The sequence below is a fragment of the Pelophylax lessonae genome, assembly GCF_965119305.1.
Source record: "Pelophylax lessonae genome assembly, chromosome: 3".
NCBI lineage: Eukaryota > Metazoa > Chordata > Amphibia > Anura > Ranidae > Pelophylax > Pelophylax lessonae.
In genome coordinates this window covers 635,799,590-635,817,828 of record NC_138770.1, presented here as the reverse complement: position 1 = coordinate 635,817,828, position 18,239 = coordinate 635,799,590, and the positions used below count along the sequence as shown (strand labels likewise).

The 18,239-nt window shown below is 40.0% G+C and overlaps 1 protein-coding gene across 2 annotated transcripts in view; it reads left to right on the top strand.

The window, feature by feature from the left end:
• The window catches only part of THADA (THADA armadillo repeat containing), a 1,178,628-nt gene that overhangs the window by 857,754 nt on the left and 302,635 nt on the right, over positions 1 to 18,239 (top strand). For both annotated transcript variants that reach the window (XM_082249837.1, XM_082249838.1), the window contains exon 31: positions 1,171 to 1,256. In XM_082249837.1, the coding sequence (XP_082105963.1) occupies positions 1,171 to 1,256 (86 nt within the window). The remainder of the gene's footprint in view (positions 1 to 1,170; positions 1,257 to 18,239) is intronic.

Below are 18,239 nucleotides of genomic sequence, written 5' to 3'. Positions count from 1 at the left end.
TGTCCTGGTTAAGGGCACTTTGTTTAGCCTTGGGTTATTTTCCTCACCCCTCATTTTCCTTTTGGAACTGCTTTTGAACGTTCCAGTAGTTATGATTTATGGAGCACTGTGTCCTTCGATGAACGAAAGAGAAAATGGGATTTTTGTATTTACCGCAAAAATCCCTTTCTCTGAGTTCATCGATGGACACAGCACCCACCCCTCTATGGAGTTCTGATACTTCTAATACTGCTTGCTACTAAACTGATTACCTAGAGCAGAGAAGGGGGTTATATACAAAACTGAGGATGGCCCATGGGCGTAGCCAGGTGTTTTTGTTCTGCCTAGTCCTACTCCTGGAGGAGGCAATATAACCAATTAGTTATGGTTTATGGAGCGCTGTGTCCGACAAAAAACTCAGAGAAATGGATTTTACGGTAAGTACAATAATCCCATTTTTTTTTTACCTGCAAAAAAATGTGCATTTATTATTTTTTTCTAAAAAGTGAACATATCCTTTAAGGTAATCTCACAGGTAACATGTATCCAAGTTGTGCTGCTTTTACGCAGCCTACCCAAAACATTCTTTGCCCAGGCAAAGATGGTGACAGGTTATATGAAACAGGAGCACCAGAAGAGATCAAGCATCAGCCTGTCTGCATTAACTGAAAAAGAACAGTTTTGAGCGGACTCCACCTTTACTTCTGTAGTGTCTAAATGATGCTGCCCCAAGTGGCCTGGACATCCTCCCGTCTGCCGCCAGTTATACCCATAGGCCTTTTATGAACAAAATAACATAGAAATGAACTCCTAGATCTATAAAATGTGTATTTCAGTCTTTTTAATGACAGCATAGCAGCCCTGAGCACTTCTCATTATTGATATAATGTGATTTTCAATTGCTGGTTTAGCTTTGCAGCTCGTGTGTTGATCAGAATCATATGCGCACGGCCTAGATTGAATTACAGCGAAGAAATACATTTGCCGGGGAACACAGGACCAATCATTGTGTGTTCCAGAATATTTATCTCATGGCCACAGGGGATGGCAATCTGATTCAGTTACAGATTAGGTTCTGCCGCCATTATATAAAACATACAATTTCTGTCATCGTTATATAAAACATACAGCATCCCTGTGTTTAAATAAATGGCTCTTAGTGTTTAACTTTCCTCTCTTTTGATGTTTCAGGCAAAATCCGTGTTTGGTAACCAGAGCAGCGTTTTTCGACATCCTGACTACCATCAGCAATTATCTCGGAAAAGGCGGGATTCAAGGTATGTGAACGCAGAGTGAAGGTCAAGGCCAGCAAAAAAAAAAAAAAAAAAGTGTATGGTAAGGCCATTTAGGCACTAGCCCTTGAAGTCAACACTCCAGGGGCCACTAAAGTGTTAGTTTTGGATAGTGAAGGAAGTGGTTAAACTCCTGATTTATTTATATATATATATATATATATATATTTATATATATATATATATATATATATATATATATTTTTTTTTTTTTTTTTAACAAAGCATTTGCAGAAATTTTGGCATTCTTTGTTGAATCTTTTAACCCTGTTTTCTACTAAGGTGCATTTATGAATGTGCTGATATTCAAGGCGTTTAAACAAACTCATGACTTTTAAGTAAAAGTGATAATTTTTACAAGACTCGTTCACACTAGCAGTTGTGGGGTTTAAAATCCAGCAGTTGAGCGGGCTTTTTTCTGCCCTTCAACAGCTCCCTTTTTAGCTGCAGCGGCTGCAGCTGTGATGCCTTGCTTGAATGGAGCTGCTCTGCAACCTGCTGCAACTGTATGCATGCAGTTGTGGTGTGCTAGTCAGACTTCATGGGGTTAAAGCAGGAGATGCAACTCAAATGCTCTCTGAAGAGCGAGCCGAAAACGAATGAGCCCTAAAAGTTACAACAATCTCCCCTTTCGCTTCAGCTGTCTGCCATGTTTCCCTGGTTCTCCAGGACTGTGTTAATTGCACTTATTTGTGAAAGCGGGAGGAGTTTTAGGGGACATCCATTCCCCGATTTCCTCTGCAACTAATGAACCTATATGTATTACGCCACTTCTGGGTTCACGGCAGTCATTCTTTGGCAACTTTAGCCAGAAAAGCAGCTAATCAAGCGTGACATGTGCTTGATTAGCATCAGTGAAGGGAAAGGGAGACATTGAGGCATTGATGGACTCTTTATGTCCCCATAAGGAGGACCTATCTCCTGCCCATGTTATCACATACTCGGGTTGTTAGCCCCCTTGTGATCCCTTGTGATAGAAGTTTTGGCTAAATGAAAGTAATAATAATAAAACAGTATTACAAAAAAAATATTATAATAAAATAGGTAAAAATATATATATTGAATTTAATGGTACCCCTGAAGACCCCCTTCACACCCAAATGCAACAAAACATGTTGTTTGCGTACATGCAAGTAAACACATTTCCCTGGTAATCTTTCCAAATATCTGGTGAGTCAATAACTTAAGCTGGCCATAAAGTTTTCAGTAGATTCCCCCCTAACGTTGTGGATGGAGGAGTCACCCACTGCCAGATCCCATCTACAGATGTCAGAATACCCAAACAGTGAAGGCACGTGATTGGCTGTAGTTACTGTCTCCCTAACGCTTTGTGAGCCATGCATTGCCAGCTTTCCTGTGCTCTCTGAATGGTTGGTGTCAGGGGAGGGAGTAATGCCTCACTATTGGTGTCAATGGGAGCTATAGTGCCCTGTCTTTGGTGTCTGCAGGAGAAATAGTGTTTGATCATATAAATCAGTGGGAGGAATTAAGCCCCATCATTGGTGTCAGTAAAAGGAATGGTGCCTCATAGTTTATGTCAGTAGGAGGAATAGTGCCTCATATCAGTGGGAGTATTAGTATTCCAAAGGCTGTATAAAGGCAAGCAAAGAACAGCATCTGGCTAGTGGGCCACAGTTTGGAGACCAATTCTCTACTTTATGAAGAAGAGGACAGGACCAGTATTTTAACTATACCGAAGTCTGAGAGGAGCAGGGTACCCAACGAGGAGCATCCAATCTGATTGCAAGATCCACATACAGGTGCCCTGGCTCAGTGTGTCCGTGCACACCAAAACAAGACAAATGCATAGGTTGAGCCGGCAACACTGTATAGCAATTTATTGGTGACTGGTTACAAAGAAGTGACCATAAAACAAAAAATCTGATGCGTTTCAGCCAGAGCCTTAGTCGTACTAAGGCTGTCATTGAAACGCGTAAGCTTTTTTTATTGTCACTCCTTTGTAACCAGTCAACAATAAATCAATCCATCCATTTATTCTAACTATACTGTTTTTGTTCTGATAAGTAGTTTTAAGCCCGGTACACACGTACCGAAGATCGGGCAGTTCAGCAGGAACATAGTACATGAGAACCGCTGTCTGTATAACAGAAGCCAGTCTAACGGTCCTGCTGGAAAACCAGCATTCGATCAACGCTTGTAGCCAATGGCTACAAGCGCTGATCAGTGTGTTCTGCCAGGGGATAGGTCATCTACATTGTTGTGTTGATGTGAGGATCTGTCAGTTTTGGAGGGCTTGATTAGTTGCTTTGGAGAGCAATGGAGACATAGGGGGGGCTAATAAACCCTTGATGTCCTCATAAAAGTACTGGTCACCTGACCAAAGCTATCACAAGGGGGCAATATTGTATTAGCAATAAAGTTAAATGTTAATAAAATAAATGGAAACAATTTAAAATAAATTAAAAAACACCCCTGTCTGTGCATAAACGCAAATGCAAACGTGTGCATAGGTCTGACACTCCTATATAAACAGCGATTGCACCAAACATGTAAAGTATTGTCACACATGTTGGAGTGAGAGCAGTAATTCCCGGGCCATAATTTGCAGTTAAAGAGGTTATAAACCTCCAAATTTTTTTTTTGAAAAAAAAAAAAAACACCTGAAAGACAAACACATAATGAGGTAGTATGCATTGCATACTAGCTCATTATGAAATACCTTAAAACGAAGCCCCGAAGTGCCGACCGCTCACCTCTCTCATGGGCGACATGTTCTGTTGCCCTTCTTCCGGGTTTGCGGCATCCGGCAATCTGATTGGCTGGAGCCGCGGTTACGTCACTCCCGACGGTCACGGCACTGGGCTCTGAAGGAACAGCACCAGCGGCTGTTCCTTCAGAGCGCATGCACTAGTGATGTCACTGGCTGCATGTAAGGTAAATATCCCCTAAACGGTGCATGTTTAGGAGATATTTACAGTACCTATAGGTAAGCCTTATCATAGGCTTACCTATAGGTACAACTTGCAGAGGAGGGTTTACTTCCTCTTTAACTCTAAAGTGATTACCTGTAAAGGCTTTTAAAGCATCACTTATGGACCATCTTAGGTACCCAAATGTGTCCCAATTTCATGAGCATGCTCAGTTTTATACCTTGACATGTTTGGTATCTAATCTACACAACATCATCCGTCATATTTTCCACAAAAACTGAGTAGTGTATTGTATTTGTGCATGCTAAAAATCATTTTAGTGTATATTTTCCTAAAAATGTACACCTGATGGCAGCTTGAGGCTTCACAGCCGGGTCCCCATTGCACGTGCGCGAACCGCGATATGCATTGTGAATGGTCTCATAGTCTTCCGGGACTTGTGATGTATCCCAGACGACTGTGGGGTGGGAGGAGAACTTCTGTCAAGATCCCACTATCCAGCAGTGTGCTCCTTGGCATGTTAACTGTGGACACCTGGATGTGGCAGCTTGAGGCTTCACAGCCGGGTGCCCACTGCAGGTGCGTGAGCCGCGCTATGCATTGTGAATGGTCTCATAGTCTTCTGGGACTTGTGATGTATCCTAGACAACTGCGAGAGGAAGGAGAACTTTTCCTGTCAAAACAAGGTACCCGCCCCACCCCCACTCCTCCCCCCACCCCCCCCACTTCCCAAAAGTGCCATTTCTTTACAAGTAGTGGGAGAGGAGACATTGAAGCAGAACTTCCTCTTTTGGGTGAAGCTCCACTTTCATAAAATTGCAGCAGCCACCGTTTTATTCTCCAGGGCCTCTGCTCTCAGAAAATATATACCGTTTGGGGGCTCTAAGTATTTTCCTAGTAAAAACCAGTTTAAAAAAAAAAGAAAGAAAAATGTGTATGAAATGAAAAAATTGCCCGAACCCAAAGTGGTTAAAGTAGAAACCAGTGAATTTTATTTTTATGAAGTACAAAATGCCTCATCCTGTTTTAAATGAAAAGTGGGGCAGCCAAGGTCAACATGATATCACCTATTTACTATTTTATGTTCTGGGTCTGCTATGCATGGCCACCTTACACTTTTTCTATCACAAATTATTTAGGAATTTAATTGAGAGCAATGCAATTTTTTAGTTTTATTGTGAATGGGAGCATCATACGATTTATTGATGGGTATCAATAATCTGTTGTTTGTTAGGCGCTGATGTTATTGTATTAGAATATCTAGGTTTACAATGATGTACAACAACCGCATCTTGGTTTCCTGTGTTGTCACAGGAGAAGTTTTGGACGTAGTGCAGCAGGGTGAGACTTGTTGTGTCCCCAGTGTGGTTTACATCTTCAGTTCTATGACGCCCATGTCTGTATTACAATGCGCAAATCGTTTTGCAGCAGATCTGATCTGCAGACAAGATAGGGAAGCCTAAAGTACATCAGGATGTTATCTGCAGCATGTGACTATTCAAAACTGTAAAATGTGTAAAAAGGGAACTTGTTTAAAGAAAACCTGTGCTCAGAAAATACATTGGCTGCTATTACTGAACATACTGAACATGTTTGACAATAACAGCTGCCTGGCTTTTATAGATAAAAGAAAAACATGGAGGATCAGATGAGATATCACTTCCTGAGAGTGCAGTACCTGGCTTGTCAGGATATAGATTACAGCAAGTGAATAATCATAAAATAAAAAAAAGGAATACTTCCATCTGTAGGGTTGAAAAAACCTGTTGGTGGTTGAGCCTGCAAAGAATACTTTTGTCTCCATGCAGGTAGGTCTCAATTACATGGGCAGTAAAAGCAGGCAGTTTGAGCCTTAAAGTGTTACTAAACCCAGCATCCTGCAGTCACTATATCTGGTCCTCCACCGTACGCAGAACATGGAAATGCAATTATTTTAGTAAATATAAACTACTAAATACATTTTCTCATCAGCGGTATTTAGCAGTCTTGTGCCTTCTATCAGTGCCTGGTTAAAGCTTGTAGGAGGAGTTTCATTCTCCTCTGACTGTCCAATGAGGCTGCATGACCCCTGACCCTCTGTCTGGACAGTGCTGATTGGCCCTGTGCTTATCACATGCACCCTCCCAAGAAAAATAAAACTCTCTTTCAATACACACCAAGCTGTGCATGTGCAGAGTGCCTCCTAGGGCTCAGTTCTATCAGGAGATACATTTGGGACTGTAGAAGAAGGGGAGGATCAGAGAAGACAGGATCAGACAGCCGTATTGCACAATGCAGAGCATTAACTCAGGTTTCACAGAATAACATGCATGCTTTACTGCATATTAGAGTGTGAGGGGCTTGCGCTTAGGAAACCTCGGTTCGGTGAATATAAATAAAACCAATAACTAAGTAATAAATCAATAAATTAAATACATAAGCTGCTGCTAGGTAGAAAAGGTGATACCTTTCAAACAATACTGAAAAACTAAGTACCTGCGCTGCTTAAACCGAAACCATAAACATCATAAACATCAGTTGTGCTAATAAATAAATATCATCATAAAGTGCTCGTGCAAATAACTGTGCAACTGTGTATATAAATATAGTGTTACTCTAAATATAACAGCATAAATATTATAAATAAACTCATATGTGTGACATATCATATATCAAAAGTAATTATAAATATAAAGTTCATAACAATAAATATCTTCCAAACTGAATAAAGTGCAAGTCTCTTGTGCTACTATAAGTGCTCCGTGCTCAAGGTATATGGATAAAGTGCCGGTGCTCAGTCCTTGTGAGTTAGTGCTCCCCTCTCGGTCCCACACTCACCAGAAGCAGAGAGTAATATCGCCTTAAAACTGGTTGTGTAAGGTAACCACCTCTTATGGATCACCAACAGATATAAGCTGTAGATCTCCTGTGCCTCTATATCCAGGTGAATATCCAGGTGATGCTCCCCAGTATCATAAAAAGAAAAGGGCCATCATCGTGCAGTATGTTCTAAAAGTTTAATTTTCCACGCAATAAAAAGATACACTTACAAAACATAAAGAATCAATCCGCCTTTAGCAAACCCACGGGACGCCAAACGAATGGCCGTGCGTTCCACCCGTGTAACCGGAAGCCGGAAGAGGTTTCAGCTGGAAATGACGTACTACGTGTTCGGACGGCTTGACGCGTTTCGCTCCGCCAATCAGAGCGTTCTCAAAAGCGAGGGCGTCACGAACACATACTACTATATATATCATTCACAATTTAAAATTATCATAAACACCTGCGTCGGACCGGAAATGACGGAGACCGGAAATGGAACGCCGCCATCTTGGGCCACCCCATTTTACCGACTGTCATACTCCATCTTAGTCCACCCGGAACCAAAGCCGTATATAGTGGACTTATAACATATTCAAAAAAGTATGCAAAAAATATATATATATGTGGCTATGCCAACCCAGCCACGCATATCGTGTGTATAGTATACTGAACGATAAACTAATTTGACCGTATATATAAAATCAAAAAACGTCCAGTTCCGGTTCTCCTTCCTGATTGTCCCTATATATGTACACTACATACAGAAATAAATACAACACACCTACAATATATTAACAACACACAATAATAATGTAATATTGCACCATAATATCCTAGCAGCCTATCATATAGTTATTATCACCCATATGTCCATATCGGACTCTAATTTGGATACTAACAGAAACTTTATTCAATACTCAGCCACATATGTCGCTGGCTCATCGATCAATTAATAATTTTCCTATGTAAATTACACTTGAATATCATAAAGTGATGTGTGCTGAGTTGGTGATCTGCAAACTACAACTATATAAAAATATAAAAAATATATAAATGTATAAAATTAAAAATCATTTATAAAACAATTAATATCTAAATCTACATTGAGGCCTGAGGGGATCATGCTCTTAAGTTGCTGAATCCACCAAGTTTCATTTTGAGAAACAGCTCTCCTCATGTGTGTTCCTCTCCAATGTGCATTGATTTTATCTATGCCACAAAAAATTAATTTAGAGGGATCTTTGTTGTGAAAAAGTCTAAAGTGGTTCGATAAATTGTGTTTGCGGAACCCCTTTTTAATGTTACAAATGTGTTCCCTCAGACGTATTCTAAGCTCCCTTGTGGTACGGCCCACGTACTGCAGGCCGCATTCACATTGTAACAAATATGTCACGTGAGTGCTGCTACAAGAAATAAATTCTTTTATTTCATATTCTTTTTTTGTGGTCCAGGATTCAAATTTCTTTATGCTCCTTCTTTTGTCCTTACGGCAGGTGGTGCAAGCCACACAGCGCCCGCATTTATAAAAACCTGTTCTATCCAGAAATGTAACTAATTTCTTTGGGGGGTTGGGAATACTCTTAACAATCCTATCTTTAAGAACAGGAGGCCTTCTGTAAATAAATTTAGGTTTATTAGGCAACATTTTTTTAAAAATAGGATCTCTCAGTAAGATGCTCCAATGCTTCTTTATACTTTTCTCCACTTGTTTATATTGTTGATTGAACTCAGTGCAAAATGCAATTTCAAAACTCCTATTATTGTTCACAGTTTTGGGTTTATCTGCCAGTAATGTTTTTCTCTCCAGGCCACCCACTTGATTTCTTATTTTCTCAAGATGTTTTCTCTTATATCCTTTCTCTTCAAACCTCTTAATTAGGACTTCTGATTGTTCATTAAAATCTTTATCTCTATTACAGTTTCTTTTTATCCTCAGCAGTTGCCCTTTCGGCACAGCTGAGATCCATTTAGGGTGGTGACCACTGCTGGTTGGGATGTAGCTATTACGATCTGTACTCTTAAAATAAGTTTTAGTGAAAAGATTGTTACCATTTTTAAAAATTGTAAGATCCAGATAATTCACTTCCTGAGTGCTAAAACTTTCAGTAAAACCAATCCCGTATCCATTGTTATTTATTTCAGAGATAAAATCCATAAAAGAATTATGTGACCCCTCCCATATTATAAAAATATCGTCGATGTATCTAACATACATCTTGAGAGGGGTATGGGGTCTCTTAAAAATAGTTTCCGATTCCCATTTACTCATAAAGAGGTTTGCAACCGTGGGGGCATATTTAGCCCCCATGGCTACACCTCTGGTTTGATTATAATATTGGCCATCATGCCAAAAATAGTTGTTTTGCATGGCCATATTTAAGATTTCCAATATGAAATTTATTTGTTTCTGCGGGAGTTTATTGTCCAATTTTAATGCCCATTCTACAGCTTTGCTGGCATCTTTTTGCTTGATGTTAGTATATAACGAATTAACGTCTATACTAGCTAGAATGGTGTTTTCTGAAACCTTTAAGTCTGCTATACGATTAATCAGATCTTTGCTATCTCTTAGGTACGCTGGGCATTTTTGTGCAAGTGGTTGGAGATGGTAGTCAACATATTCTCCCACCCTGGAGTATACTGAATCCACCCCATTGATAATGGGGCGCCCCGGTGGATTGACTGTATTTTTATGAATTTTCGGGTTGTGATAAATAATAGGTTTTTTAGGGTGGTCTGGTATGAGATATCTGGCCTCTTTTTTGTTTAAGATCCCTTCTTTTTGTGCCTTCTTAATTTTCTTTGTCAACATAGCTTTCAATTTCTTAATTGGATCGCCTTTCAGTTTGGTATATGTCTCTTTATCTTCAACTAGACGGTTAAGCTCTTTAATGTAATGTTCTTTGTCCATAACCACAATTCCCCCCCCCTTGTCCGCAGGTCTTATAATTATGTCATTGTCTTTTTCCAATTTCTTTATGCTCTGCTTAATTACTTTACTACCTTTTATGGGGTGTATTGATATATTCTCTAAATCCTGTTCCACCATCAATTTAAAGACTTCTAGACATTGGTTTCTGGGGTTCTTGGGGTTAAAAGTGGACTTATTTCTTAAACCACTATGGATGTATTCATCCTCTACTAAAGTGCTAGTGACTGGTTTGTTAAAAAAAAATTTTTAATATTTAAAACTCTAACAAACTTATGTAAATCAATAAAAACTTTAAATTTATTTAACTGCTTAGGAGGTGCATATTTTAATCCTTTATCTAAAATCTCTAATTCCTCCTCATTAAAAATCTTTTTACTTAGGTTAAAAATACCCGCGCCTATACGTCTCTTTTCCTTTTTCTTCTGTCCTCCCCTGCATCCTCTCTTCTTACCTCTCCTCCTTGTGGGGGGTGTGTGTTGTGTCCCCTGTACTGGCCTCTGTAGGGGCCTCTCGGTCTCCAATAATTCTGTCCCCTCGGTGGGCCCCAGTATTGTCCCCTTCCTCTGTATCCACCCCTTCCTCTCCCTGGTGGTCTCCCTTGTCCTTGATCCCAAAAATCCCCTCTATAGGGCGGTCTATATTGCTGATCATATAATCTCTGATCTTGATAATATTCTCTGGGAGCAGGGCTAATAGGTGAGATGGGGTCATACCTATTGTGTGTAGGGACATTATATCTAGGGGACTGTTGGTATGGGGTATCATTCCTATTTACTCTCACCGGGGTCTGTGGAGTATTTTCTGGTGTCCTAGTAGGTGTCTCAGAAGGGAAAGTGAAAGTAACCTCCCTTTCAGGTGTGGTATCTCGGGATTGTGTGTTGGTTTCAGTCTCATCCTCCTGCCATTTATACACATTCCCCTGTTTATAATCATTACAATCCCTGTGAAATTTTTTTATCTTTTTCTTTTGTGTATCTTTATCAAGTTTAGCTATATGATCCTGGATATTTTTCATTTTCTCTTTGTACTCTGCATTATCTAAAAAAGGTTCCAAAATTTCTTTCAGGCCCTTCACCTTGTTTTCCAGCATTTCAAGTTTGGTTTTTCTCCTTGAAATGATCAGACCTAATAATTTCTGTTCGCAGCCATTGAAGAAGTTATACCAACTATCTTCTAATTCTTTCGTCTCTAGACCATCATTAGGGGCTATGTCCCACCTAAGTCGTCTAGGTGTGATGCCCTCCTTTAAATATTGACTTAAGGTGGTAATGTCCCACCAAGATCTAATTTGTTTGTCTAGAGTGCTGCGAAGTTGTTTAAGGCTACGATCTACATCCATATTGCATCCATATTGCATATACACACTGATTTTATTGTTGTGGGTTTAGTAACACTTTTATTTTACCACCTGTTAAAGCTGATGAGGGTTGTCTGGATAACCCTTGCTTTTAGTTAGTTATCCAAAAGGATTTGACAAAAAACACACAATTTATAATAAAACATTGTGCACTAACTCAATAATGGACACAGTGTATTAATGCTAACATAATCCCAAAAGTAAACTAAAGGTGTATAAGTGTAAATGAAAGTCCACTGGAATAAAATGTCCAATTGTGTTGAGGTTTTCACCATAGAAGTGCTGTCTTCCACCTTATATTAGGAATCCTCTCCACCACTTGTGAGCAACTAATTCAGATGAACTCACTGACTCCTAAGCTGCCAAGAAAGCCTGCAATATGCACGTTTGTATCAGTAAAGCCCCTCACACACGGTCATCCTAATCCATCGTAACAATAGGAATATCCGGTAGTACCACTTCTCACCACTGGGAACACTCAAAAGCTCTGGTGCTGTCTGGGAGGAAAGTGCTCATCCTATGGAGCCACACACAAGGGACCAAATATAGTGTATTACTTTTTAAAAAGTAAAACTTCACATAAAATGGTGGAAAAAAACGGCATCCAAATTCGGGCAAACACGATCGCCATAACTTATAGCACAGGGCACTTACAGAGATGGCCGCCAGTTCCAAACATGGAGGTGGCAGCGTGACGTCAACACTGAGCTCCAGTGGTATTACAGGATATTCCCATTTGAAAGATGGAGTTGGATGAGCGTGTGTGAGGGGCTTGACCACCCATTACCCTCTTGCCAGTTCACTAGTTTCTCTCTTCCTTGAACAACTCTTGGTTCGTCCTGAGCACTGCAGACCGGGAATGTCCCACAAGAGCTGCAGTTTTGGAGTTGCTCTGACCCATTTGTCTAGCCATTACAATTTGGTCCTCATTAAAGTTGTTCAAATCCTTACATTTGCCTATTTTTCTCCTTTCAACACATTAACTTCAGGATCAACATGTTCACTTGCTGCCTAAATTATCCCACCCACTTTCCAGTGCCATTGTCACCAGATAACCACCTCAGCTCCAGGTTTTACCCCGTTCATGATCAGATCATTTTTTGCTGTTTAGTACTGCGCTACTTTAACCGGTAATTGTGCGGTCATGCAACACTATCCTAAATTAAATTTGTATCATTTTTTTTCCACACAAACAGAGCTTTCTTTTGGTAGTGGGTTTTTTATTTTTTATTATATAAACAAAAAAATACTGAACATTTTGTAAAAAGAAAACAATATTTTTTACTTTCTGCTAAAAAACCTATCCAATAAATGTTTTTTATAAAAAAAAATGTTCATACATTTTTCCCAGAATGCATTCTGCTACATGTCTTTGATTACATTTTTTTTTTCAAAAAGTGTATATTGATTGGTTTGTGTAAAAGGTAAAGAGCCTACAAGATATGGTATATTCAGTATATTGGAATTTATTCTTGTTTATACTACTACTCACTGGCGGTGATCAGCAACTTATGGTGGGACTGCGATAGTGCGCCAGGAAATCGACACTTACTGACACTGGGGGGGGGGGACTAACTAACTGACACTGATCTCACCAGTGACACTAATACAGTGATCAGTGCTAAAAATATACATTGTCACTGTACTAATGAGGGATAAGAAACAGAGAGATTATGCACTCTGTACAGAGCCCTGTTGATTGTCAACACAGGGCTCTTGGCTTTGATTGGATACAGCTAATCATCAGGCCCGGCCATGAACCATTGTCTGGGACTTGCTGACAGACTGCCTCTGTGTACAATCACAGCGTGTCTTGGCGGGGAGGGGGCACACTAAAACCGGGGGCGGGCAGCGACATACCAGTATGTTGCTTTGCCTGTACAGGCCGCGCGGGCAGGTGGTCCTTATGTGTATAATCAATGTTAGTCACTTTACCGATCAGTGATCCAAATGTTCGATTGGTGTGTGTATGTATGTATATATATATATATATATATATATATATATATATATATATATATATATATATATATATAGCAATGATTAATTCATCTATAAGTTCTATATACAATTTTTTTCTATGGTGCGGCGCTCAGCCTCCCATATAAATCTGTTTGTCCTTCCCACAGTCCGGTCACATATATTTATGTATTGTGTTTATTTGATTTTCCCCTTGTGTGGTTTTCTGTTTTGCTAATGTTCCTTGGCGTTCCTCTGTTATGAATGCTTTATTAGCATGTGTAAGCTGCAGAACTTGATATTTTCCTATATAGATCATTTTGAGTCTTTCTTGGCTAAAATTCTTGTTGCTTCTATTTATGGATTTTTCCTTTTCTCTTTTTTTCCGCAGTTTTTGTCATGTATGTATGTATGTATGTATGTATGTATGTATATCTGACTTTACATCTTCTTTTGCATTCACAGCCATGCTTTTTTAGTACACCGTCATGTCGTTCTTCTTTGTACCTGGCTGATCTCTGCATACCACTTTGGTTTATCTTTGGGAAACAAAGAACCAGACATAATATTTTATGCCCCCAAGCTAAAATTATATGCAAGAACAGCATTTGGATTCCTAAAATAGAAGGAATTTTAAGTAATATTTCCAAAGCAGATCCAAAGTGAGGGGTGTGTTCCTCTTTTTAAGCCTAAATGAAGTTACAGAAATGGAGATTCATTCAGATAGAAATGATTATTACAGATATTTGTATAACGTCGACCATTTTACGCAGTACTTTACATATATATTCTACATTCACATCAGTCCCTGCCCTTGAGGTGCTTACAATCTAAGGCCCCTTTCACACTTATGCGACCTGAAACGACTATAAGCAATGCCTGTGTAATCTTGAGGTCTATGGACCTCAAGTCGCATCAAAGTCAGACCAAAGTAGTGCAGGGACTACTTTGAAGTAGTGATCGACCGATATCGTCTTTTTATTGCTGATACCGTTACCGATATTTTGGTCATCGCATATCAGTATCGGTCGATATTGGTTGATATTTTCGTACATTAAAATAAAAATGTATTTATTTATTTATTTTTAAAGATACTCTTGTGGAGGGATCTGGGGGTCTAAAAGATCCCAAACCCCTCCTCTGCACTTAAAAGCATTAAAAACGCCAAGTTTGGCTGTTTTGAATGCTGTAATTTTTTTGAATTTGGCGCCGAGTACCCGGAAGTGATGTCATGACATCACTTCCAGGTTTTTACATGGAGACCCGATCAGAGCCGAATGCGGCTTTGATCGGGTCTTCTCTTTGGCGGCCATGCAGGCTGGTTGCCTGGGTCTCCCGGTGGGACAGGAGATCTGGGCGAGCCGCGGAAGGCGGCAGGAGGAGGGGGACGTCCCCTCACGCTCCTTGTAATGACAGCCAAGCAGCTTCTCAGCCACATCGGTTGTCATTACAAGACAGCTGACCGTCGGCTATGGACGCCGGTACCAGGGTGATGCCTCTAGCTGCAGGCATCACTCCGGTACATGCACTTTCCCGAAATATCGGTAACCTCAGGGGCCGTTTCCGATATATCGGGAAAAATGCATATCGGCCCTCGATATATCGGCTTTGCCTACTTTGAAGTCGCAACGTTATGAACGTTTAAAATCATGGGTAGGATTTGTCATGCGAATTTGCAGTCACAAATCGCCCAAGTGAGAAAGGGGCCCTACTCACATATACATACACATACACATACTGGGGACAGTTTACACAGGAGCCATTTAACCTACCAGCATGTCTTTGGAGTGTGGGAGGAAACTGGAGTATCCGGAGGAAACCCACGCAGGCACAGGGAGAACATGCAAACTCCAGGCAGGTAGTGTCATGGTTGGATTTCAATATTATTAATGTACAGGATTTATTTAATGCCAACGCTTTGCGCAGTGCTGTACAATGTAAAAAGAGATTCTGTTAGTCTGATCTTGCTGGGTGCCGCATTCCATATATAGAATAGTGTACAATTGGCTGAGATTTTTTAGGCACATACACAAAATATTATGAAAGTACAAATATATTAATACAATTTCATTAAAATCATCATAAAAAATCAGCAGCTGATCAATCACAAGGGTGTTTATAGAGAGAACATCCTCACATCTACAGGTAACAAACACATATAAGTAGATGGGTAGAAAGACTCTGTGCTACAAAAAGTTAAAATAATAATACAAAACAAATAAAGCCGCTGCAAGCAAAGCCAACAGAATACTGGGATGTATAAAAAAGGGGATTCACTCCAGAAATAAAGAGATTATTCTTCCACTCTACAAGACTCTGGTCCGGCCACATCTGGAGTATGCTGTCCAGTTCTGGGCACCAGTCCTCAGGAAGGATGTGCTGGAATTGGAGAAAGTCCAGAGAAGGGCAACAAAAATAATTAGGGGAATGGAGGACATCAGCTATGAGGAAAGACTACAAGCACTGAACCTTTTCTCTCTGGAGAAGAGGCGATTGAGGGGGGATATGATATCAATGTACAAATACTGTACTGGTGACCCCAGCATAGGGAACAAACTTTTCAGAGTAAGGGAATTCAATAAGACACGGGGCCACTCACTAAAACTAGAATAAAAACGGTTTAACCTTATACGTAAGGGGTTCTTTACTGTCAGAGCAGTAAGAATGTGAAATTCTCTTCCACAAGCAGTCGCATCAGCAGGGAGCATCGAAAGTTTCAAAAAAACTGTTAGATGGGCACCTTAGAGACCACAACATACAGGGGTATTCAATGTACGGTTAGCAGCAAACACACACACACATCATAGGTTGAACTGGATGGACTGATGTCTTTTTTTCAACCTCACGAACTATGTAAAAAAAAAACCTATTAAAGTGGTAGTAAAATCAACTTTGTGATTTTTACCTACAGGTAAGCCTATAAGGATTACCTACCTGTAGGTAAAATTAATATCTTCTAAACATGTACACTTTAGGAGATGTTCTCCCTGCATGCAGCCGGTGTCGGGCCTTCAGAGCTTTGTGGCAGAACCAAGGGCTCTTGCGCGTGAGTGACATCATCGCGGCTCCAGCCACACTCCTACAGCTGGAGGTGGCGAAACCAGAAGAAAGACCAGGGGAAGAGGAAAGCCCTCTCATTGGTGACAGCGCACCGCTGGAGCGCTTCGTTTTAAGGTAAGTATTTAATGATGTGCTAGTATGTGATGCGTACTAGCACAATATGCAATTGCCTTAAAGGCGTGTTTTTTTTTTTTTTGCCATGGTTTACTACTGCTTTAAGAGCTGCAGCACACACCGGTAATGTGTTCCCACACCAAAAAATTATAAATACAAAAGTGTTGTGCTACTTATAGTACACATAAATAAAACCTTCTGATATAAATGTGAACCGTCAACATATATAAACCATTAATTACAAATGTGATAAATATACTGCAAAATTAATAATAAAGTTTTTCGTCATAGAGGAAAACCCAACACATTTCAATGTTTCAGAAAATCTTCATCAGGAAGACATGATGGTTTTGATTGACCACGATGGTCAATCTAAAGTATGGATACAATGATAACATCTTCTTACAAAACATGTCAGAGCAATAATGGTCATACCAATCTATAATACTTACAACTTGTACATACAGAACTTTCTTTGCAGTAAGATACAGCTGAATACATCTGTGTGTCACGGGACTGTATAGCCAGGGGAGCTCAAGGGGGCGCTATAAGTCCTCACAGAACTGTCCTGCATGGAAGGCCATAAATCATCACTTAATCAATACAGCAGTAAATAGATACATACAGAGTAAACTAAAGGTAATACTGTATTTTCTGGCGTATAAGACTACTTTTGAACCTCAAAAAAATCCCCCAAAAATGGGGGGTCGTCTTATACGCCGAGTATAATATCTCCAAGGTAACCGAAGTATAAGTATTACCAGTAGATGTAATCTCTCAAGACACTAGCTGTGTGGGAATCCTGTACCGGTATACAGTATGTACCGTAGCTTCAGCTACATACAGTGTACTGCGCTGAGCCAATCAGGGAGAGCGATGTATTATATTATTGAATTCACATTGTAAAGCGCTGCGCAAACTGTTGGCACTATATAAATCCTGTATAATAATAATTGAATGCAAAGCCTGCTCGGATTGGCGGAGTAACATCAGCCCGCCTCTCTGACTCTGCCAATCCGAGCAGGCTTTGCATTCAATAATAGAATACATTGCTCACTGTGATTGGCTCAGCGCCGTATACTGTATGTAGCCGAAGCTACGGTACATACGGTATACCGGTACAGGATTCCCGCACAGCCAGCGTCTTGAGATTACATCTACTGGTAATACTTATGGTACCTTGGAGATATTATGAGAGATTACATGTATTACAGTACTAGGGTACCTTGGAGATCTATGAGAAATCTGATGTTTTTCAATGGTGTTGCCTTGCTTCGGAAGGGAGGTAGTCTTATACGGCGAGTATAGCCCAAAACCTATGTTTTAACTTGAAAATTAGGGGGGTCGTCTTATACGCCGGAAAATACGGTAATGTGCGTACTACAGTTTTTACTAGGAGCTTATTATATTTTTTATGCCCTTTTGTTTATAGAAATCCATATCTACTTTTATGTTGAAAATTGGGCTTGTTGGGCCCTCTAGAACCCCATCTAGTGGTAAGATCCATGTAGTACAAATTGAGCATAAATTCCCTCATATACTGTTGTCATTATAACTGATGGCACTATTGTAGGATGTCCCCTTTATTCCTGTTTGTGATAGTGGTAAAATTTTGGATTTCTCATCTCAACTGATCCAGATTTGGGAAATACTATTGCAGCCAAAGCCAGCCCATGGGAACAGGTTCAGCTATATCTGCTCTCTCATAGCGGTTACTGGCCAGGTGTAGCTACTAATTATGGCCAGCATTGCCTCACTCTTATAACAAATAACAATTGTTATAAGTAAATAATTCTCTGGTAATGTTGTGCACAGACATTCCATGTTTGGCCAAATTTCTGCCGTAAATCGTG